The sequence below is a fragment of the Phytophthora sojae genome, assembly GCF_000149755.1.
Source record: "Phytophthora sojae unplaced genomic scaffold PHYSOscaffold_1, whole genome shotgun sequence".
In the NCBI taxonomy this organism is placed as follows: domain Eukaryota; phylum Oomycota; class Peronosporomycetes; order Peronosporales; family Peronosporaceae; genus Phytophthora; species Phytophthora sojae.
In genome coordinates, this window is record NW_009258115.1 from 8,119,901 (window position 1) to 8,141,636 (window position 21,736).

Here is a 21,736-nt window from a genome sequence, read left to right on the forward strand (position 1 = left end):
CGATCGACGCGGATCTCGGTGAGACTTGAGGCGGTTTGACGCACGTGGCTTTGAGGCCGAGCTGGGCTGGGCTGGGTGGACCTGGACACCCTTTCAAGGGCTCAGTTGAGTTGAAATGGAGACTGCCTCGTCCGACATTGACGATCCCGCGCGCTTTGCCTGGAGATCAAAATTTGGAGTGTCGCCTATTTTTCACACCCTCCACGCTCGCTGCTCGGACGGCGCTGCGCTCCACACATTGCTGGCTCAGCGTCGAGTTTGTTGTCGTCAAACTCGAAAAAAATGTGTATTTTATTGCTTTGTGTTGAAATTCCCATAAGCTCGAGCTACAATTGAAGTCTGAATTGGGAATGTTTTCACGGAAATCTGCTCCATGTATACGAGTCATTTTCGTGGTAAAGCTGGATTCGTTTCATACATTTATCGGTGTTTCCCACGTTTTCGAGGAATTTTGCCCCGAGTTGAATTTGCTCGGCTAGGAAGGCTGCAGACTTCGTACAGACCACGCCAGTCAAGCGCAGCAGCCTAGCGACCATAACAGCCTTCATTTCGCATACCCGACCTCGACAGGTAGAACCACTCTCGAGATCACTCGATCGATGAAAGTCGGACCAAGTTGGACTTCGTTGAATCTTAGGCGCTGGAGGCGTGCGGAGACGCACCAAAGCTGGCAATTTCACAGATTAAAACCACTTCTAGCACTTATTCACCGCAACTGGGCCTGCAACTGCCCTCGGTACACGTAGTCACGTTTGTATTCGTGTGTGGCGACCAAGCTCGAGCTGCAACATGCAACAGGCTGCTACTTACTATCTCACGCACTCAGCCCGTCTGAAATGGGCCAAAAGATCCCATTTCGATGATAGCGAGCCATTTCCTGCAGCTGCAGGAAAGTTCTCTCCGAGCAGGAGATTGTGAGAGTGAAGAGGCTGCATGAGTTAGACGTGTGGTTGGGCGCTAAGACTTGAGTTGATGGTGTTGCCAGCAAGCTACCGAGAACGAGCTTGTGCGCCGCTGCTGGCTACGGCGAAACGGCCTCACTCAGACCGAAGTGTGAGCATCAACTAACTATCCGAACGCACTGTACTGCTGGTAGTTCAGCTGACTCATTGTCTATTGTCCACTTCAAGGATCCCAGCCAACATCTTCTACACCTCTATACAAGTGTCGCGAATCGCTAGTTGAGACAGTCGGGCATTTCTTTCGTGTTAACTCTGTGGAAATGTCTCGTACATTTTGGGTCTCTGGTTGTTGGTCGCGAATTGCGCTCATTCACCTAAGTTACTGTACAATTCGCTTTCCTGCAACCTGTTCGGGGAACACCTCGTTGAAAACGCGTCGTGATTTGTACTTGCGTCCTGGTGAAAGAGCGCAATTGCCTGGAAGCAACTGTAGCAAAAGATCGCACTAGGTTGCGTCGCCCTGAACGCACGTCAACGTGTTGCATACCTTTTTAACGTAAGATTCGAAGCTGGCGAGGACTGTTCGTCTTCGTGATGTACCGTGCTCACGCCCTTTTGGTTCTATAAGTACTGTATTGGCCAGCGATTTCTGCAGTTTACCGTAGCGTTATCCCACTTCGCTTTGGGGACTGGTAACAAGACGGCGTGATGTCTAGTACTCGTAGGCGGCAAAGCGATACGTCTGGATCTACATAAAGTTGTATATCCACCTTGCGGGAAACTTTGTTTTGCCGGAGAATTCGGTGGTCTTGAGAACCCTCGATCAGCAAAGATCTGACTGGTGAAGCACGAGCAAGAATGGCGCTTTCGCAAAATACACATCACTATCCCCGCAACCAACTGAGCACTTACACAGAAATGACGCAGATGGATATGGAGGCGTATGCTGGCAGTACCTTTGTCGTGGCGGTGCTAAACATATTTGATCAGTGGTACTCGTTGTTTGATGACGAGATGCTACAGTCCACGAACTGCGTTCAAGACCTCAAGCATTTCTACAGTAAAGCGCAGGATATGCACTGTCATACGAAATCGCAACGCCCTTGTTGCAGGATACTTTTCGGAACATGACGCAGCGCGTTAAAGGGCAACAGTGACTTGGAGGGATAGTTTCGGTTCGCACACGTGGAAACAACTCTGTCGTTGGCTTCGCTTAGCAATGTTTGCTATTTTTGACCGCCAGGCGCAGAGTACAGATTCGATATACAAATTCCGTACATGCACTGGATCGATGTGCGAACATTTATTACAGTAGAGCGACACTAACAGTTCAGACGCAGGTAACTTACTTGTAGAATGCCACGATTAAATTACCAAGCACCAGCAACGACGCGCACATCCGTCGCATCTTTTGGACCTTCACGAGTATGAAGCCCCAAGTTCTGCGAAGCAGACTCGGTTTTGACCGCAGCTTCTGGCTTCATGAGCTTGCGAAAAAGCGGGAGGACGCCCTCGCGCACGGTTTCCAGTGTGTTTAGAGCGGCAGCAGCAGCTACATTGGCGTTCAGTGAAATTGTGTCCATCAGCGGTGTCATAACTCGATCGGGAATGAACGTGTCGGTGGCCGCACCATCCTTCACCGCAAGGTGCTCAAGTGCAAGAGCAGCCTCCTTCTTTTGCGCTTTGGTCCCTTCCTCCACGATCGCAGCGAGAGCGTCAATGGCGCCCTCCTTCACAATTGCCATGCGGTTTAAGTGGTTATCGTAAGCCAGACACCTCAGCGCGAATGCCGCCCACTGCTTCTGCTCACCGTCTCCAATCTTAAGTAGCTTCACGAGCGGAGCAATAGCTCCCGCCCGCCCGATCTCAGCACGCCTGGCGCCGTTGTTGGCGGCGAGGTTGCCGAGCGTGTACGCGGCGTCCTCCTTCTGAGAGTCAGAGCCGGTCCTCACAAGATTCACGAGCGGCAGGATGGCTTCATCAAAGTCCGTCGTCACTGTATCGTTATCGCATGCTAGATTCCCCAATGCAAACGCTGCTCGCTGCTTCTGCATGGCCGTCCCAGTTCGAAGAAGCTGGACCAACGGTACAATGGCGCCATGCAGTGTGATCTCCACTCGGTTCGCGTCGTTGTGGGCGAGATTCCCAAGTGTGTATGCGGCCCACTGCTTCTGAGCGCGTGTTCCCACGCGCAGGAGCTTAACGAGAGGACGGATAGCACCTTCTTGAGCAATCAACACGCGGTTCTCCTCGTTGTTTAGGGAGAGAGACCCCAAAGCGTACACGGCCCACTGGTTCTGCGCGTCCGTCGCTGACTTCACAAACTCCACCATGGGAGGAATGGCGCCTTCGCGAGCAATTTTCGCACGATTCACTTCGTTGTTCGCCGCCAGGTTTCCGAGAGCGTAGGCTGCTTCCTGTTTGTGCATGTCGGTTCCAGATCGAAGAAGCAGAACCAGCGGCGGGATGGCCCCTCCACGCGTAATTGCCACACTGTTCTCATTGCTGTCGCTAGCGAGTGTTACCAGCGCCTCAGTTGCCCACAGTTTCTGGTTGTCGGTGCCATCCTTGAGTTGCTCAATCAGTAGCGGCAGCACTCCAAGTTGACGTAACGCGTCTCCCGCTCCACTTGTTGCCACGCAGGAGGAATGCAAAGCTGCGCGCTCTTTCACTTCATCATCGGCAGACTGTAGTTCGTGCAGAAGCGAGAGCATTTCTTCGTGGGATGGTTCGCGAACGCAGTTGTTCAGCTCCATGAAGTCCGATTCGCGCAGTTTGGAGAAGGAGAACGTGAACCAACTCAGGCAGTGCAGAGCGTACAGCTGCGTGAGGAACGTCTCTCCGTGGCGCACCAGGTTCGTGAGTACTGGGATCCCTTTGGTCTTGTAAACTTGGACGCGGCTGCTGTTGGTGATGCACGTACGAAGGAGATCCAAGACAAGGTCTTCTTTTTGCTGCGCTGTCGTATCGTCCGCACCAAGCAGCTTGATAAGCAGAGGAACGGTGTCATTCTCCTCAAGTGGTAAGGCCTCGTTTTCCAGATCCAGGCCATCACTAATATCTGACGACTGCGTAGAGTGCTGACTGCTCGATTCAGCCTTATCGGTGTCTTCAACCACTTCTCGCGGCTGATTCGAGCTTGGTTCATCAACCACATCATCGAAACTACCATGCATCGACTCAAGTTGTTCAGCATTCTGCTCATCCTCAACTCCACCCCCCTCGTCAGTAATACCTTGGGTCAGTGCGCTCTGGCCCTCGCTAGATTCGCCCTCGACGGGGCCTCTGTCCTCAACCTGTTGGGCCTTTGGTTGGCGACTCATCTCGTCTGACTGCTGGCGCCGTTCGACATCCTTTGCCTTCAGGGCTTCAACCAACGCGTCGGCAGTATATTCGACCACTGTGGTTGTTTCATTGAATTCACCCTCGTCAGCCAGTTGCTGGTCACTCGAAACACTTTCCGATTGTTCATCCAGATCGTCAGAACTGTCTAGCGTCCATAAAGATTCGTCGTCCCCATCAGCCTCTTCTGCAGGTTGTTGATCAATTGGCTCGTTCTCCAGCTCTTCAATCGGAGAGAACTGCGGGTTGCTTGGTTCGTGTCCCTCTTCATCGTCGGTAGCGACAGTCGGATTCAAATCTCCCAAATCATCCTTCTCAACGACCAGGCCCTCTGTTACAGCCACGATATCAAGTGTACTTGGCTCCACTTGAGGTGACGTATCCTGATCCTCGTCGTTAGCGACGCTCGACTCGGGTTCTCCCACCGAGTTATCACCGACCGGCGATTTCCCCTCCACCGTGTCACTGATAGAGTCCCCCGCAGTCACCAAAATATCTCCAAGTGCTTGAAGAGGGGGGTTCGCCTGTTCGTCGCCCTCACACGCCGTCAGTACGGATACTTGGTGGACTAGAACTTGATCTACTCCCACTCGGTTAGAAGACCGTTCCTCGAGTACGGGCCCCTGATCAGCGTGTTGCTGCTTCTTCTTGGCGAGCAGCGCCGCGAGGAGTTGGTCGTGGCCGAGTTTGATATCCCCATGCATCTCCTCCAGCTTTGCACGAAGCCTCGCGGTGTTTCTAGAGACAGCAACTGCACCGTTCATGACCGTCACGGCCGAAGCGAAGTTCAGCATCCGGAGGACCTGGTCGATTTCTCCCACGATCTCGAGCCGCTCTTCCTCCATGGCTGCGAGCTTGAATAAGCGGACGACCCGGCACATGTGGTCGTACTTTTGCAGATATGACGAGAACTTGATCACCGCCTCCGAGAACTTCTCGACAGCGGCAGTGCGCCGCAGCGTGGCGTTGACTTGGACCCCCTCCGACGAGTGCAACTCGACGAATATTTCCATCATCTGCAGGTACGTTTCCTCGTTGACGCGGCGTTGACGGAGGATCGCTTTGCGTAGCGCGTAGATCTGGCGCAGGGCGTCCACGACCGCCAACGCGACGTCCATGGCGTGTCCTTGAGCCGAGGTCCCAGTTTGATGGCGAATTTTGGAATGAACGACCAACGAGGCTGGAAAATGTGGGCCGACTTCAACACCTGGCCGGTTTAACTCAAGAAAACTGAAAAGCTTGCCTCGTTTGAGCTGCCGACAGCTGATTTGGGTCACTCCTGCTTGAGGCTGATCGTTAGCATGAAGATAGGATAAGCCGATTAGGCGCTTGCTACTGTTCGTTGTCGAGGCGTACCTCACGACAATGGTCGACCTGGGGTGGAGTACAGCGAGGTGTAGCGGCAATTTACTACCCGCAATTGGGGTGGCGGCTTGCATGCAGCCGCCGGGAAGATCCAGAAATCTCATGAGGCTATCCCCGCAGGAGCCACATCACTCCATTTGTCTGTCGCTGGCAAGTGCCATGTCCGCACTGCGCTACTACAATCAATCGCTGGGCCAGACAGGATAGTTAAACGTGCGAGCCATCACCTGGAGCACGACCGGCCAGTTAATAGTGTTATGCCACCTCGTAGGAAATTAAATCCGCTCACACCACGACAGGCCGCAATTGTTTCCCGTACCGTTTCAGCTGCGTGCTGCAACTCGCCTTGACCTCAGCCAAGGGACGTACTACAAGTAACATGTTCGGCAGCCAGTGACAAACAGCAGTAACAATTACCAAATAGGCATTGGATTGAACACGTAACACGCTTAAGCGATTTTTCGGTAAGATGCGTACTCTTCTGCATACAAGGCTCAAGCGCCGTACTTGGGGGCACATCCGAGGCGGAACGCCATCTCCTTCATAAAAACCCGCGCATCCATGGCTCCGTAGGCCCCGAGCTTGTCGATCTCCTCTTCGGTGAACGATTGCACGCCGTCGCGACGCGTCTGGTCCTGGTACAAACTGGCGAACACGAGGCGCCTTGGAGCCTCCTCGTCCTCCAGCTGCGGGTACTTGTGGTCCCACTTCCTGTAGCTCTGCTGCGGGCGCAGAGGGTGTGGCTCCGCCGGCTCCAAGACCCGCTGCCGGGCCGTCTGCACGACCGACACGAAGACTGTGCTGCTGCCGTCCCCTTGCTGCTGCGTGGCCAGCTCTGCCACCAGCCCATGCACCCAGTGGTCAGAAGAGCTCTTGGCGTCGACGTGCACGAAGGCCAGCGCCTTGGGGATCTCCGGGTCGGCCAGCAGCGCCGCGATCTGGTTCTTGACGGCGTCTCCGTCCGAGTCCGCGATGTCGTGCACGAACTGCACTCCCGCGCTCGTGGCAAGTTGAAGTGCGGAATCAGACGCGCTGAAGAAGGAAATGGGCGTCTTCGGGTACCTATTATCAGACAAATGACCCCATTATTAGCGACAAATGAGCACAAATCTACAAATAGATACAATAGATGACTCACGCGAGACCCTCTCCCCCCTGGACGCCCAGCAGCGCCGCCAAGTCGCTGGTCTTGGCGTCTGACAGCACGAGGGAGCCGCTGCAGCCGCGCGCAGCTACATCGTCGAGCGCGGGCGAAGTAGCGGCGTCCTCGCCGTCCACAAAGACGACCAGGATCTTCTGAGCGAGGTGGTGCGGCGGCATCCTGGATGGAAAAGTGCCCAAATATTTTTTTGACTACCATGAAAATGATGTGTGCTATTCATTATTTAGTGTACGCGTACACAAAGGTCATTGCCACTTGCACCTCGCAGACATCAGCGCATGATGTGTCTCCGCCGATTGTGAGGAGGTGTCGACAGCGCCGGCCGGCGGTCCTTGTGCCCCGCCCCGCCCCAGCGCCGACCGTATGTCCTGCCATTCTGCATCTCGCCCGCCGTCGCACAAGTACCGCAGGTACTGACTGTCGCTATTGGCAGGATGGCGCCCCGCGACGCCCCGAGCGAGAAGTCCCCGCTGCTGCCCACGAGCTCCAATGCGTTCAAGGAGCCGGCCGTGGACGTGAAGCAGGAGTTCCTGGGGCTCTCCTCCATCGCGCTGCAAGTGTCGCTGGCCACGTTCGCGCGTATCGCGCTCTACTCGATCGACTACGCGTTCCTGGGGCACCTGGGCACGGCGGAGCTGGCTGCGGCGTCGCTGGCGTCCGTGTGGACCACCGTGCCGCTGCTGACGGTGTGGTCCAGCATGTCGGCCATCGTGACGCTCTGCGGACAGGCCTGGGGAGCTGGTAACGGCAAGCTGACGGGTATTTGGCTGCAGATGGGGCTCGTGCTGGTCACGCTGTGCACGCCGCTGCTCATGCTGTACTACTGGTTTGTGGAGCTCGGACTTCGCGCGTCCACTGACAACGAGGACGTCGTGCAGCTCGGCGTCCGCTTCGCGCGCATCTTGATGTTCTCCATCTGGCCCAATCTGGTGTACGTGTGTCTGCGGCTGTACTTCCAAGCCATGGGCGTGATGATGCCCACGACGGTGGTGGGCACGCTGTCGATGGGCGTGTCTGTGGCCGCCAACTACTTCTTCATCTACGGAGCGTTCGGCTGGACGGGTCTCGGATTTGACGGGTCTGCGCTGGCCACGGTGGTGGCGTCGTGGTTCCAACCGACTGCGCTGACGTGGTACTGCGTGGTCTACAAGAAGATGCACCTCCAGGCGTGGGGCGGCTGGGACTTCACCGAGTTCACTCGCGAGCGGATGACCGTGTTCTACAACAACTCGGCGCCTGCGGCCGTCAACAGTCTGGTGTCCAATGTGGCGTCGTCGGCGCTCTCGCTGATTGCGGCGTGGCTGGGAGCTGACATCATTGCTGCGAACGCCATTGTGTCGGGCTTCTGGCGCTTGCTCTGGGCGCTGTTCTGGGGTTTTGGCTCGGGAACGCAGATCCGTGTGTCTAACCTGCTGGGCGCCAACCGCCCGAACGCCGCCAAGACGCTGAGTATTCTCGGATTTGGATGTACCGTTGTCACCGTGACGATCCTCGCGTTGGTCACCCTTTTGTTCCGCGCGGATGTGTTCCGGTTGTACACGAACGATGGCGACTTGTTAAGTGTATGCGTGGCAGTGCTCCCGATCTTTGTGGTCGCGTTCATGGTCGAGGCGATGGAAATGGTCTTTGCCTCGATTTTGTCTGCCATGGGCCAGGTGCACATCACGGCCTGGACCAGTACACTTGCAACCTGGCTTGTTGAACTGCCGGCGGCCTACGTGCTGGCTATCGTGCTCGAAGGAGGCTTCGCGGCGCTCTGGTACTCGATTTGTCTGATGGAGGTGCTCAAGCTGACCGTCTACGTCGTGGTGCTGCGCCGGATCGACTTCGTAGCGATGGCGCGCGAGGCCGTCAAGAACATGGAGGTGGAGGACGAAGAGGAGGAGGTCAACGTTGCAGTTGCCGAAGGCGGCACCACGGCGCTCGGAGCCAACACTGGTCTGCCGTCCCCAGTCCCGACGACGCTTCTGACGCCATCGGGACTTGTGCACCAATGGGACCACGTAGACGACGGCCTCCACCCGCACCAGCACCACCAGCTCGCTGTCGACGATACCGTGCAATCCGTTAACGCGTAATGCTGACTGAATCAAATGATCCACTTCATTTCAAATGTCGCGAGGTCTAAAATTGCAGCAAAGCTAAAGCTGCGGTTCTGACGTCAGGGACAGATGCAGATTCGATTAAGCCGCTGAGACCATGCACGGCCCGCGTTCCCTCCTCGTGAGCCAACCACTGCTTGGATCGTCAACAGTGTGGACCTTGGAAGGTCATCAAAGGCACAGAAATCGGCCACAACTGCGACTGTTGATTGAGCTGAGCGCCGATGTTCACTGAAAATAAATATTCAATATACCTCTCTATAGTCATAACTGAACTTTACATGTTAGCAAAAAATAATTAGACGTAACGATGGATACATAATTTAGGAAGTATGGTTAAGGAGCAGCTCACATATTTGTTAGCTTCTACGCGAGTTGTGTCTCTCGTTCCCTCTAACAGCAGAAACATGATATCGTGCACGCATACCGCGTCGGTGATCAAAAAATATAAATATGCTGGACTTTCCGTCAGATAGAATTTTCTTGCCGTGCAGAACAGCGCATACACACTCTATCGTAAATGTGGATCCGGTTACTATTACTGTACCCTGTGACAGCGCCGCAAACAGCGCCGCAAATGCGCCGCGACTCGGACTGCCAATCAATCTCTACTGTACGGTCCCTAATGTAGTGCAGTGCACTATAATTTTAGTGAGCCAAATACTGTACTGCCTGCAAGATGGCGCGTTGATGAGTCTGGCTGCCAGGCCTGGCATGATCCGCTCATAGAAAGCTGGACAATCGGTGGTCGTGGCAGGACGTGCCTATATATTACATGTTGCTAATGTTACCTCTCTAAATGAATATTCAGCCGGACTGAAAATGGGTAGCCTGGAGAGAAAATGGGTACTGTCAACAGAAATCTGAGGTGTAAAGTGTATTCGAAGAAATCTGATCTGCTACACTGCAAGGATGCATTGTTGCCAACAGTGGCTGTTGACAACAGCCTGCTCCACGATGTCTATTCGGTCAGATCAGTTCATTCAACTTATGGTGTACTATAGTCGGCAGATTCGTTGCCCTCTGCAGCTTACTCTTCAACGCAGGGTCTACACGTATTGTGTTCACGATCGTGGTCTACAGACTAAATCCAGACGTATGTGCACCTTAGGTATACAGTATATCCCGTTGTTGTCATATCATATCAGTTGGTACTACGAGAATATGTAAATCATCATCGTCATCGCCGTCGCTGCATTGCCAATGACCACTGCAGTTGTGTGCATAAGGGTCTATATGAAGCAGTACACAGGGTCGAAATGAAGAAGTACATCTTCACTGCGACGAACTTCAGCCTTCTGGAAGCGAATCGACATCCACCTCGCAGCATTTGAAGTAAAGCTTCCCGCGACTCCAAGGACAAGGCAAGCTACATCAAAATGACAGTTGACGGAAATGGGTCGCGGGACCTTCCAAGGTCCTCTTTTCTGCGCGATCTCCTCCATTTCTGTGTCCGCGTCGTTTGATGTGCGTTCCGCCTCGTCAACGGCTCCTCGCCTCGTGACTGGAAGGTTTGGACCCAGGGTCCGTGATGTGTGTGCGTGCATGCACAGTTGCACGATTGCCGCCATTTTTGAACCTTTGGACCTCCTGCCACGGCGGCACAGCGCATCCCTCCTTGCTGCCCATTCCGCAATTTGCTTGGCGCCGGCCACACCATCTCAAGACCAGCCCCTCTCCGCCAACCAGCCAAGACCAACACCAGAATGGGGGAGAAGTCGCCGCTGCTGGACGGCCAGCAAAAGCCCCGCGGCCAGCACGCGCTGGCCACCGAGGCCGACGTGGACGTGGCCGCCGAGTTCTGGGGGCTCACGTGGATGGCGCTGCAGGTGTCGCTCTCGACCTTCGCGCGCATCGCGCTCATCTCGGTGGACAGCGCGTTTCTGGGCCACCTGGGCACGGCCTCGCTGGCCGCGGCGTCGCTGGCCTCGACCTGGACGAACGTGCCGCTGGCCGGCGTGTGGTCGGGCGCCACGGCGCTCGTGACGCTCTGCGGCCAGGCCTGGGGCGCCAAGAACGGCGAGCTCACGGGCATCTGGCTGCAGATCGGGCTCGTCGTCGTGTCCGTGCTGTCGGTGCCCGTCATGCTCTGGTACTGGAGCATCGGCTACCTGCTCGAGTTTTCCACGGACGACGAGGAGGTCGTGCGCCTCGGCGTGCGGTTCGCGCGCATCCTGTCGCTGAGCATCTGGCCGTCGCTCATCTACGCGTGCGTGCGGCTCTACTTCCAGTCCATGGGCATCATGTCGCCCGTCACGGTCGTGGGCACGCTGTCCATCGGCGTGGCGTGCGCGGCCAACTACGTGCTCATCTTCGGGTCCTTCGGCTGGGGCGGCCTGGGCTTCGACGGCTCGCCCATGGCCACGGTCATCGCGGCCTGGTTCCAGCCCCTCGCGCTCATCTCGTACTGCATCTGGTACAAGAAGATGCACCTGCAGGCCTGGGGCGGCTGGGACTTGAAGGCCTTCACGCCCGACCGACTCCAGGTCTTCTTCAACATCGCGGGCCCCGTGGCGGCCAACAGCATGGTCTCCAACCTGGCCAACTCGGCGCTCACGCTCGTGGCCGCGCGCCTCGGCTCGGACGTTATTGCTGCCAACGCGGTCATCTCCGGCCTGTGGTCGCTGCTGTGGGCGCTGTTCTGGGGCTTCGGCTCGGCCACGCAGATCCGCGTGGCCAACTACTTGGGCGCGGGCCGCCCCAAGGCCGCGCGCGTGCTGGGCTTCCTCGGCTTTGTGTGTACTGTGGGCACCGTCGTGACGCTGGCCATCCTGACGTTCCTGCTGCGCGAGACGCTCTTCCGCCTGTACACGAACGACGACGCGCTGCTGCAGCTCTGCATGCTGGTCCAGCCGATCTTCATCACGGGCTACATGATCGAGTCGGTGGAGATTCTCGTGTCCTCGGTGCTGGCTGGTATGGGCGAGGTCTCAGTGACGGCCTGGGTGAGCTCGCTCAGTGTGTGGTTCATTGAGCTGCCCATTGCGTACTTCGGTGGTGTTACGCTGGGCTTCGGCTTCTCGGCGCTGTGGTACGGCGTGTGCACAATGGAGGTGCTCAAGCTTTCAATCTTCGTGTACGTGCTGTCCCGCACGGACTGGGCCGAGATGGCCGACCGTGCAGTGAAGACGATGGAGGCGGCCAGTGACAGTGATACGGGCGTCGAACAGGAGTCGCTGCAGTACGCCATGGCCGAAGGTGCCAACACGCCTGGCAGCCTCGCGCCAGTCGTGCGCTCGCCGGCTCAAGGACTCATGACCCCATCTGGCCGACGACGCCAATGGGACCAGATCGAGGACGGCAGTCTGCTGCGCTCGCCCTTCTTCGGCCGCTCGCCGCGCCCTCGTACTTCGGACCCGTTCTCTCAGGCTTAGAACACGCTTGGGACGACGGTATACTTATATTAGCTGACCTTGCTCAAGGTACTCACTCATCTTCCTCGGTAATGGCAGTTTGCATTTCATCTACATGAGAGTCTTACTTTTTGAGCTTTGATCTGTTTAGCAGGGCGTCTGCAGGGTCGTCGTCTTCAGGCGCGGCGGATTCAACGCGGCCAGCTCTGATACCTGGCAGCACGGACAGTGGCCGGCCTTGAGGTACTCGAACTCGAAGTCTTCTTCGTGGAAAAACCGGCGGCAGTGCGGCGACAAGTGGATCTTGATCTCCGGGATCATGTTCTTGTAGTACTTTGGACGCACGGCCCGCGTCGGGTATTTCACGATGAAGACCTCGTTCGGACGCAGTGCGCGCAGTGTCCGGGCATCCAGCTGAAGCACGCGGTACTGTGCTGCCCCGGAGCGGTGGCCGACGCTGGATCCGTACGTGGCTTGCTTGTTGAGGGCTTGCTCGAAAAGGTCTCCGCCATCTCGTGCGGAATCGTCGACGGGCTCTGGGTCGTCGTCGTCGAGCTTCATGCTTTGGGATCCGTTGCCGTAGTCGGTCTCTCGCCAGCCTCCGCTTGTGCGCTTGCTGCTGCCTCCAGTCTCGCTCGGGTGCGTCAAAATAAGCTGCTCAGCCTCATCATCAGAAATCCCAGGCTGTACGCATTGAACAAAGCAAGTTAGTACGTGAGCAGTGCAATAGCGACACGAAGAGATGTGTGTTCGCTTACCTCTGGCTGGAACTCCACGAGTGGGAGGTTCTCGAATGACACGAAAGAGCGGACAAACGGGTGACCGGAGTTGATGCAGACGTCGCCGGTATTGTTCGGGTTCAGAAGCGGGTTTACGGTGGACGAGCGGTAGTCCACAGGCAGCAGCTCTTCCCGGTCAGCATACGGTCGCGCTTGCAGTGTCATGGCGGTGCACTCGACAACAGGCTGCCAGTCCAAACGCAGCTTCATCTGCAGCAATTTGTCGTACGCTTGTCGCGCGAGCTTGTAGCTCTCGAGCTGCAGAGCGTGGTGGCCCAGTGTGAAGTAGATATTGCTGAGGGAGATTCCCGGCGGAGGTGGTGCCACAACGATTGTGCTGCTACTGCCGCCCATTCGACCATTGCTGCCTCGAGCTGCGAGTTTATTGAGAAGGAATCTTGCAGCGTGAAAGAGTGATTCAGGAAGTAGGGTGGTGAACGGCTCGTCGGTGAAGGCGTAGATCATGGCGTACGCGTAGTAGAGCTCCGACAGCAGCTCGTTCTCCATCGCTGCTGCGAGTTTGGCGCGTTGTTCCTCGTTGAGCTCCACGCCTCCCGTTGTCTCCTGTTTCGGGTCCAAGATAGTCTTCATCTGCTGCTCGGACAACCTCCAGTGGTAATACGCAGCAGAACGGAAGCGACGCTCACTCACTGCGTTGTCAATCAACTGACAGAGCAGCTTGCAGCATTGATCTGGTCGTTGGGCGCGGGTGTACGCCTCTAGTGCATCGTCGAAGCGATCCTGTGTCACCAGCCATTGTGCGTACGGGACGAAAACTTCATCAGGTCGGCGTACGCTGTCTCGGTGTCTGTCTGCCAAACGGACAGCTTCTTCCCACTCCTGCAGTCGGATGTGCATCTGCAGTAGCGCGTCCAGATCTCCTAGTTTCAAGTACATATCGCGCGCGTTGGCGAACTGACCGCCCTTCAAGAAGAAATTCGCGGCGACAGTCAACAACCTCGAACTTGCTGCGGCGTCTGGCTTGCGCGTGAGCTCCAAGAGTTCGTCCAGCCAGCCGTGCTCTCCCAGAATTTCGCCAGCGCGCACGTAGTTCCCACTGGCTGCGTACATTTCCGCAGCAGCTCGCCAATCCTGAACATCCTCAGCCCAACGAGCCTGTGCCAGGACAAGTTGCTGTACATCCCCAGCCTGACGCGCCGTGGCAAAGCGTTTGGCCTCATCCCACATCCGCAAGTCGGCAAACATTTTGATCGCGCGTGCTGGTTCCCCACAGTCTGCGAACAGTTTTGCCGCGAGTGGGAACTTGCCCTGGTGCGCCATGATCTCGGCCTGGAGCAGTGCTTTGACCTTCTTACCAGCTTCACCGCCGACTTCTTCGCCTTCCTGGTTGCTGCCTTCGCTTGCCTGTGGCAATTGTTGCTTCCAGGTTTGTTCCAGGGCGTTGACAAGCTCGATGTAGCGCACGTCGCGCACTCGAATGAAAGCTTTGCGTGCAACTGAGAAGCGCATGCTCTTGAGCGCTTCCCAGGCCAATAACCTCCAGTCTGCCGCCGTGACACCCAAGCAGGACACAGCGTACGCTTCCGCGAAGTTATTTTGCTCCAGGTATCGATACAATGGCGCGGACTGCGGCACGTCGATGGTTTGCACACTCAAAGCACTGAGTGAGAAGACCTTCGAGCCTGAAAATCCCACGACGAATCCCTGCATCCGCTGCGTGTGACCTGGAAACTGCCCCGCACGGATCTTCAGCTGTCCATTACCACCAAAGCACAGCATATCCTCGCACTCGGTGTTCCAAGCCACGCTGTTCGTTGCGCCTTCTTCAAACAAGAGCTGCTTCGTGGCCAAGTCATACACCAGACACTTGTGCGAGTCATCCACGACCGCCAACTTCTCTCGGCTACACGGTTCACAACAAGCAACACGGTTAGATGGCCTACTAGCAAGAGAGTACACGCAGAGGGGACGTACTTGGCGCTGATATCGAGACAGGAAATGGGGCTGCTTTGCTGGATGAGGGGGATCGGGAACGGGTTGTTGATGAAGATCTGCCAGACTGAGCCGTCCTTCAGTCCGACCAGCAAACCTTCGCGTCCCGGAGCACCACCCGTGACTTTGATGTAGCGGATCAGCGACTCCAACACCCACTCCCGCTCCTTCCTGCCCGTGAAGTCGTACTGCTGCAGCTTCTGCTTCTGGCACAAGATGAAGTGCAGGCTGGTGACGACCAAAAGGCTGCAGGGGAGGTCCTTCGTGATGCGTTCCTTCACGCGGTAGTGCATGTCGTAGCTGGCGTTGGCTGACGTGCCGTTGCCAGCAAGCTCGTAGATGATAATGCGGTCTGAGAGCTGAACCGCCAGGCGGTCGCGGTAGACGCTGAGCTTCTTGACGCAGTCTCGAGTCTTGATGCGCACCTTTTGCTCCGTCATCAAGTGCTGCACGATCACATCCGTGAGATGCTCGCGGTAGGCGTAGCGCTCTTGGTAGATGCCGTGCACGGTGCCAAACACGAGGCAGTACATCGACAGCGTGCCGTCCTCACTCCCCACGCCCACGAAATTCGTCTTCGGCCGCGCCTTGATCGCCCAAACCCAACTCTCCTGCTCGCAAATTCTGTACAAATCAATGAATAACCTTAGACTAGCAGCACTTGCAGTTAATATCTCCCTGGCTAGAGTCCTACCCGACGAGAAAAATGCCGTCCTTAGTGTAGAGTCCCGCCTTCCGATTGCTGCCACCAACGAGAAGATACTTTCCCTTGCTAGATCATCAAACAAAACACATTAGAGCCGCATCGACCATAAAATGACACGGAGACCTCCTCCGAACCTGAAGTACGTGAGACTCGTGGGGTTAAACGCGAGTTTGCGCGCTTTGCCTTGCATAACTCCGCTGGGGGTGTAGAACGCGAGGGTTCGGTCCCAGCACCCGACGGCCAGAATATCCGTCGAGTCATCCTCGTGCGCTGGACTCCAGGCCAACGCCCACACGGGCGCATTCGAGCGCTCGATGAGTCTCTTCTCGGCTCCGAGCTTGTCGCGCAGGGTCACGTTGCCATTGAGCAGACCGAGGGCCAGCAACTGGCCGTCTTTGCTCCAGCAGGCCGACAGGATCTTGGCCACCACCTTGTGCTTGGCCACGGACTTTTGCTCCGGGGCCCAGAGCCCGAAGTCGGACGCCGTGCAGCTCGCCAGACACTGCGACTGCGGGTTGTAGGCCAGCTTCTGGATGCTGTCGTTGTGCGTGTACTTGAGGATACCCTCGGCCTTGTCCGTCCAGATGATGACGATGTTGTCCGCCCCACCCGAGGCGAACCGCTTGCCGTCGTGCGAGTAGTCCACGGCGTAGACCGTCCCCTTGTGGCCCTTGAGCGAGTGCAGCAACGTGCCGTCCACGGCGTCGTACACCAGCACGCGGGTGCCCACAGCAGCGACGACTTGAGTCCCGTCCGGTCGGAAGGCCAAATCCTGCACCACGAACTTCTCCCCGTTGCGCTCGGGCACTTTGTCGCTCCACGCCAACACACTCCGCATGGGCAATCAATTAGTCCCCGCGCTGGGCCTTGACAGGACGTGGATATCGATGCTCTAGTGACGGGTCTGCTGCGCAGCTCCAGCAGGAGGGACGCGCAATGAAAAGTCGCACGTGGTGGATCGTAGATCTTGAAAAGCCGTTGACTCGATCGGTCGGTCTCCCAGGACTGGAACAGAGTATTATAACGTTAGATTTTTGCCTGTGTTGTCGATCACTATCTTTGACAGCTTGCCTGTGAAGCACCCCAGGCTGATGACGATGGTTTGGAGCACGGAAAGCGAGTACTGGAAGTCCAAGTTGAAGCATTTCTTGAGAATTCAGGTGGCCAGACTTCAGGGAATTTTGTCAGGATCAAGAGGCCGTATTACCCCGGAGCTGCTTGTGAAGGCTAGCTGCTTACATGCGTTGAGTTGTGCAGGCATGGAGTGGTTGAACTGGTCACCGTCCCGGTATTGAAGATGCTGCATGTATCAGGACCTCGTCCCCGACTCACTACATTGTTTGGGAACATTCCCCTCGGACGAGAAGAGGTCCTTTAGGCGGTTCCAAGTACGGGATGGTAGCGAGCGGTGTCCATGTACTCTCGCGTGCGGAGTGGCGGAAGACACAATGTGAGCACGCGGTTGCCACGCTTATCGGATGTGCACACTGATGTTGCATAGGGTCAGCGGGTGCGGTTTGAAACCAGACCTTAGATACCGAGCCTGCTTGTTACTTCATAATAAAATGAGCCTCCGTGCGATGCTAGCTCTGGCAGCGAGTGATTTCTCGAGCTTGTTGAAAAGGCAACTTGTTCGAGGTGAGCACTGCCAGCAGATCCTGTATTTTGCGAAAAACGCCCCACCAATCACATTTTTTACTGTTTGATAGTTCCCGGGATCACCGAACTCGCCCGTAAAATAAAGTTTCCCGCAGAATGGATAGAGAACTTGATGCAGATCCAGACGCAGCGGTATGCCAGCATCGGATTGAACCAGTCGTACATACTTCAAAACTACAACGCAAGGGGTGTAGTTAGGCTAAAGCTAGACGTAGAAATGGTTGACCATTTTCAGAAGTAAACAAAAAAGCAGAAGGCTTGCATCTTGGACCAACCACTCCTGGAATGACAATTTTGGCCATCTTGACCGATTCATTCACAAAGTGGTGCAACTCGTTGAGTTCAAGCAGACTCGCGTTCAGGGCGACGCAACCTCACCGCGATCTTTGACTGCAGTTGCCTCGCTCCGCCAGTCAATTGCTCTCTTTCACTAGGGCGTACTGTAAGTACTTACAAATCACGACGCGTTTTCAACGAAGTGTTCCCCGAACAGGTTGCAGGAAAGCGAATTGTACAGTAACTTAGGTATTGGCTGGTGAATGAGCGCAATTCACGACCAACAACCAAAGGCCCAAAATGTACGAGACATTTCCACAGAGTTAACACAAAAGAAATGCCCGACTGTCTCGACTAGCGATTCGCGACACTTGTATAGAGGTGTAGTAGATGTTGGCTGGGATCCTTGAAGTGGACAATAGGCAATGAGTCAGCTGAACTACCAGCAGTACAGTGCGTTCGGATAGTTAGTTGATGCTCACACTTCGGTCTGAGTGAGGCCGTTTCGCCGTAGCCAGCAGCGGCGCACAAGCTCGTTCTCGGTAGCTTGCTGGCAACACCATCAACTCAAGTCTTAGCGCCCAACCACACGTCTAACTCATGCAGCCTCTTCACTCTCACAATCTCCTGCTCGGAGAGAACTTTCCTGCAGCTGCAGGAAATGGCTCGCTATCATCGAAATGGGATCTTTTGGCCCATTTCAGACGGGCTGAGTGCGTGAGATAGTAAGTAGCAGCCTGTTGCATGTTGCAGCTCGAGCTTGGTCGCCACACACGAATACAAACGTGACTACGTGTACCGAGGGCAGTTGCAGGCCCAGTTGCGGTGAATAAGTGCTAGAAGTGGTTTTAATCTGTGAAATTGCCAGCTTTGGTGCGTCTCCGCACGCCTCCAGCGCCTAAGATTCAACGAAGTCCAACTTGGTCCGACTTTCATCGATCGAGTGATCTCGAGAGTGGTTCTACCTGTCGAGGTCGGGTATGCGAAATGAAGGCTGTTATGGTCGCTAGGCTGCTGCGCTTGACTGGCGTGGTCTGTACGAAGTCTGCAGCCTTCCTAGCCGAGCAAATTCAACTCGGGGCAAAATTCCTCGAAAACGTGGGAAACACCGATAAATGTATGAAACGAATCCAGCTTTACCACGAAAATGACTCGTATACATGGAGCAGATTTCCGTGAAAACATTCCCAATTCAGACTTCAATTGTAGCTCGAGCTTATGGGAATTTCAACACAAAGCAATAAAATACACATTTTTTTCGAGTTTGACGACAACAAACTCGACGCTGAGCCAGCAATGTGTGGAGCGCAGCGCCGTCCGAGCAGCGAGCGTGGAGGGTGTGAAAAATAGGCGACACTCCAAATTTTGATCTCCAGGCAAAGCGCGCGGGATCGTCAATGTCGGACGAGGCAGTCTCCATTTCAACTCAACTGAGCCCTTGAAAGGGTGTCCAGGTCCACCCAGCCCAGCCCAGCTCGGCCTCAAAGCCACGTGCGTCAAACCGCCTCAAGTCTCACCGAGATCCGCGTCGATCGCAGTCCGAAACGTTTTCCACTACAATGCCTCTCAACTCCCAAGTCATTCTCAAACTCACCTCCAACGACTCAATTCACTCATTCACTCACTCGATTCACCAATGTGCACCGCCATCAACGTGGTCCAAGGGCTCGTCAAGATCTTCGAGCTGCGAGAAGCCATTCGCCACCAACGTCGCGTCAACAAGCAGACGTACCTGCAACTGACCGAGATCCACGTCGAGCTCCAGCTATTGAACCGCAACGGGCCCCTCCAGGACAACGCGACTCTGCGTCGCACCGCCACCGTCAAGAAGTTCGCCCTGGCGGTCACCAACTTCGTCGCGTACCTGCAAAAGTACAACGACATGAACCGCTTCCTGCGCTTCTTCAAGCGCAGCGACATGGAGGCCGAGCGCCTGGAGATCGTGGCCGAGATCGACCAACTCTTCCGCATGCTCGGGCTCGCCACGTCCGTGACGGTCATGAACGGCGACGCGTCGGCGGCCAAGAACGCGGCCAAGTTCCTCTCCAAGCTGCAGGACGTGCACGCGGACGTCAAACTGACCCACGACCAGGTCCAAGCAGCGCTGCTGGGGCTCGTGGAGAAGCGCATGAGCGACCAAGAGGAGAAGGAGCTCGTCGCCCAGAAGCCGGTGCTCAAGCGGAGTCACTCGCCCGCTGTGGACAGTCTGTCCGTCCCGTTGCTCATGGAGTCCCTGGGCTCGGATCAAACGAAAGCCAAGGACAAGACGCTCTTGGCGCTCATCCGCAAGTGCGTGACCAGCAACAGCCGAGTGCAAGTGTACAAGGCCGACGGGATCCAGCTATTCGCCGGCTTGGTGCGCGGAGACGAGAGCTACTTCACGCAGCTCTACGCTCTGCACTGTCTGAGCTGGTTCACCTTCATCTACTCCAAGATGCCCGAGATGGAGTTCGAGACACTGCGCGGCTGCATTCCCCCGGCGGCTCCGCTGCAGATTCAGTCGCTGATCCACGACCTCAAGCTCGGAACGGACCAGGAGAAGGAGGACGCAGCCATCCTGTGCTCGTGCATGGCCACTCGAGGCGACGTGGAGATCCTACGCACTGTCGGAGTGCTGGCGCCGCTCGTCAACCTCTTGGAGCACGGCACTGTCAACCAGAAGCTCTGGGCTGCCGAGGCGCTGGGGACTCTGGCCAGCAACAACGACGATAACTGCGTGGCCATCGCTCGAGAGAAAGCTATACACCCGTTAGTCGCGCTACTGCGGTCCGGCACGGACATGCAGAAGCAGGAGGCGGCGTACGCTCTGGGCAACTTAGCAGCCGACAACGACGTGAACCGCGCCACGATCGCGCGTGAAGGCGCCATCCCTCCCATGGTGGCGTTCGTCAAGGCCGTGACGGATGCTCAGAACCAATGGGCCGTGTACGCCCTGGGGACTCTGTCACTGAGCAACGAAGCGAACCGCGTCGCCATCGCCCAAGAAGGAGCTATCGCTCCGCTGGTGAAGCTGCTGCGAGTGGGGGCCAGCGCCCAGAAGCAGTGGGCAGCGTACACCATCGGGAACCTCGCCTACAACGACAACAACCGAGCCGAAATCACGCTCGAAGGGGCTATCAAGCCGCTCGTGACGCTGCTGGAGGTCGGCACGGACGCTCAGAAGCAGTGGGCGGCGTACGCGTTGGGCAACCTCGCGTGCGATAACGAGGCGGCGATCGAGCTGGACGAAGCCATCTTGCCGCTCGTGGAGCTCGTGCGGACGGGGTCCGACCCGCAGAAACAGGAGGCGGCGTATACGCTCGGGAACCTCGCAGCGAGTGACGACGGCAATCGAGACGAGATCGGACGAGAAGGAGCCATCGCCCCGTTGGTAGGGCTGCTGCACGCTGGGACGAGCGAGCAGAAGCAATGGGCCGCCTACGCGCTCGCGTGCCTGGCCGAGAACAACGACGCAAACCGATGGGCCATTGTGAAGGAGGGAGCGGTCACTCCGCTACTGGCGCTTGCGCTCGGAGGAACGGAAGACCAGCAAGCCCAAGCAGTTCGAGCACTGGGAAGTCTCGCCTGCGACTGTGATGAGGACTATTCCTTCCCGTCGGAGAAAGTTGTAGCGGCTTTGGTGAGGTTTCTCCACGTTGGGACGACCTCGCAGAAGGCAAACGCTGTAGTTGCGATCCAGAAGCTGGCGAGTGTGAGCGACGACAACAGGGACACGATCGTGAGGGAGGGGGCGATCCCTCTACTTGAAATGCTCGTGAACACGGGCACTGAAGACCAGAAACAGTTGGCTCAGGAGGCGCTGGAAACGCTTCGACCAAAGGTAGTCGAAGTGCCCAATGTTGGGGATTTGCTGCGTAGTGTTGCTGTGGGCTGGGTGGCCAGCTAGGCAAGGGAAAAGTGCATTACGCGTAGCGTTGTATACTTTCAATGACTTAAGCAATACCATCCAATGTTTTCACGTTTGGGGTTTGAGCGCCAAAACCGAAGTTGAAACAGCTTCTTAGCGGTTGACTCGCTGTGTATTCTTGGCGATTTTTCCAAAAGCACCTCAACCTGAAAGTCTCTAAAACCAGCCAACACCATCCATGGCTTCATGTTCTTTGATGGTTCCATGGCTGAGGTGCATTCAAGGATCAA

At 56.3% G+C, this 21,736-nt stretch overlaps 6 protein-coding genes across 6 annotated transcripts; 3 read left to right on the forward strand and 3 right to left on the reverse strand.

The window, feature by feature from the left end:
- Positions 1–2,272: 2,272 nt before the first annotated feature.
- On the reverse strand, positions 2,273–5,362 carry PHYSODRAFT_474647 (hypothetical protein; the record flags this gene model as incomplete). The annotated part of the gene is made up of 2 exons (XM_009517989.1): positions 2,273–3,886; positions 4,583–5,362. The coding sequence occupies 2 exons, from the start codon at positions 5,360–5,362 to the stop codon at positions 2,273–2,275; spliced, it is 2,394 nt and encodes a 797-aa protein (XP_009516284.1).
- Positions 5,363–6,103: 741 nt separating this feature from the next.
- On the reverse strand, positions 6,104–6,658 carry PHYSODRAFT_476234 (hypothetical protein; the record flags this gene model as incomplete). The annotated part of the gene is made up of 1 exon (XM_009517990.1): positions 6,104–6,658. A coding segment is annotated over one exon (555 nt), but the record flags the coding sequence as incomplete, so codon positions are not given.
- A 547-nt stretch (positions 6,659–7,205) lies between these two features.
- On the forward strand, positions 7,206–8,849 carry PHYSODRAFT_322595 (hypothetical protein; the record flags this gene model as incomplete). Its single annotated transcript, XM_009517991.1, has 1 exon — positions 7,206–8,849. One exon carries the CDS (start codon positions 7,206–7,208, stop codon positions 8,847–8,849), a length of 1,644 nt encoding a protein of 547 aa, XP_009516286.1.
- A 1,730-nt stretch (positions 8,850–10,579) lies between these two features.
- On the forward strand, positions 10,580–12,247 carry PHYSODRAFT_476059 (hypothetical protein; the record flags this gene model as incomplete). The annotated part of the gene is made up of 1 exon (XM_009517992.1): positions 10,580–12,247. The coding sequence occupies one exon, from the start codon at positions 10,580–10,582 to the stop codon at positions 12,245–12,247; it is 1,668 nt and encodes a 555-aa protein (XP_009516287.1).
- A 126-nt stretch (positions 12,248–12,373) lies between these two features.
- On the reverse strand, positions 12,374–16,502 carry PHYSODRAFT_472341 (hypothetical protein; the record flags this gene model as incomplete). Its single annotated transcript, XM_009517993.1, has 5 exons — positions 12,374–12,910; positions 12,985–14,869; positions 14,941–15,582; positions 15,653–15,730; positions 15,799–16,502. 5 exons carry the CDS (start codon positions 16,500–16,502, stop codon positions 12,374–12,376), a joined length of 3,846 nt encoding a protein of 1,281 aa, XP_009516288.1.
- A 2,733-nt stretch (positions 16,503–19,235) lies between these two features.
- Positions 19,236–21,485, forward strand: PHYSODRAFT_322598 (hypothetical protein; the record flags this gene model as incomplete). The annotated part of the gene is made up of 1 exon (XM_009517994.1): positions 19,236–21,485. The coding sequence occupies one exon, from the start codon at positions 19,236–19,238 to the stop codon at positions 21,483–21,485; it is 2,250 nt and encodes a 749-aa protein (XP_009516289.1).
- Positions 21,486–21,736: the final 251 nt, after the last annotated feature.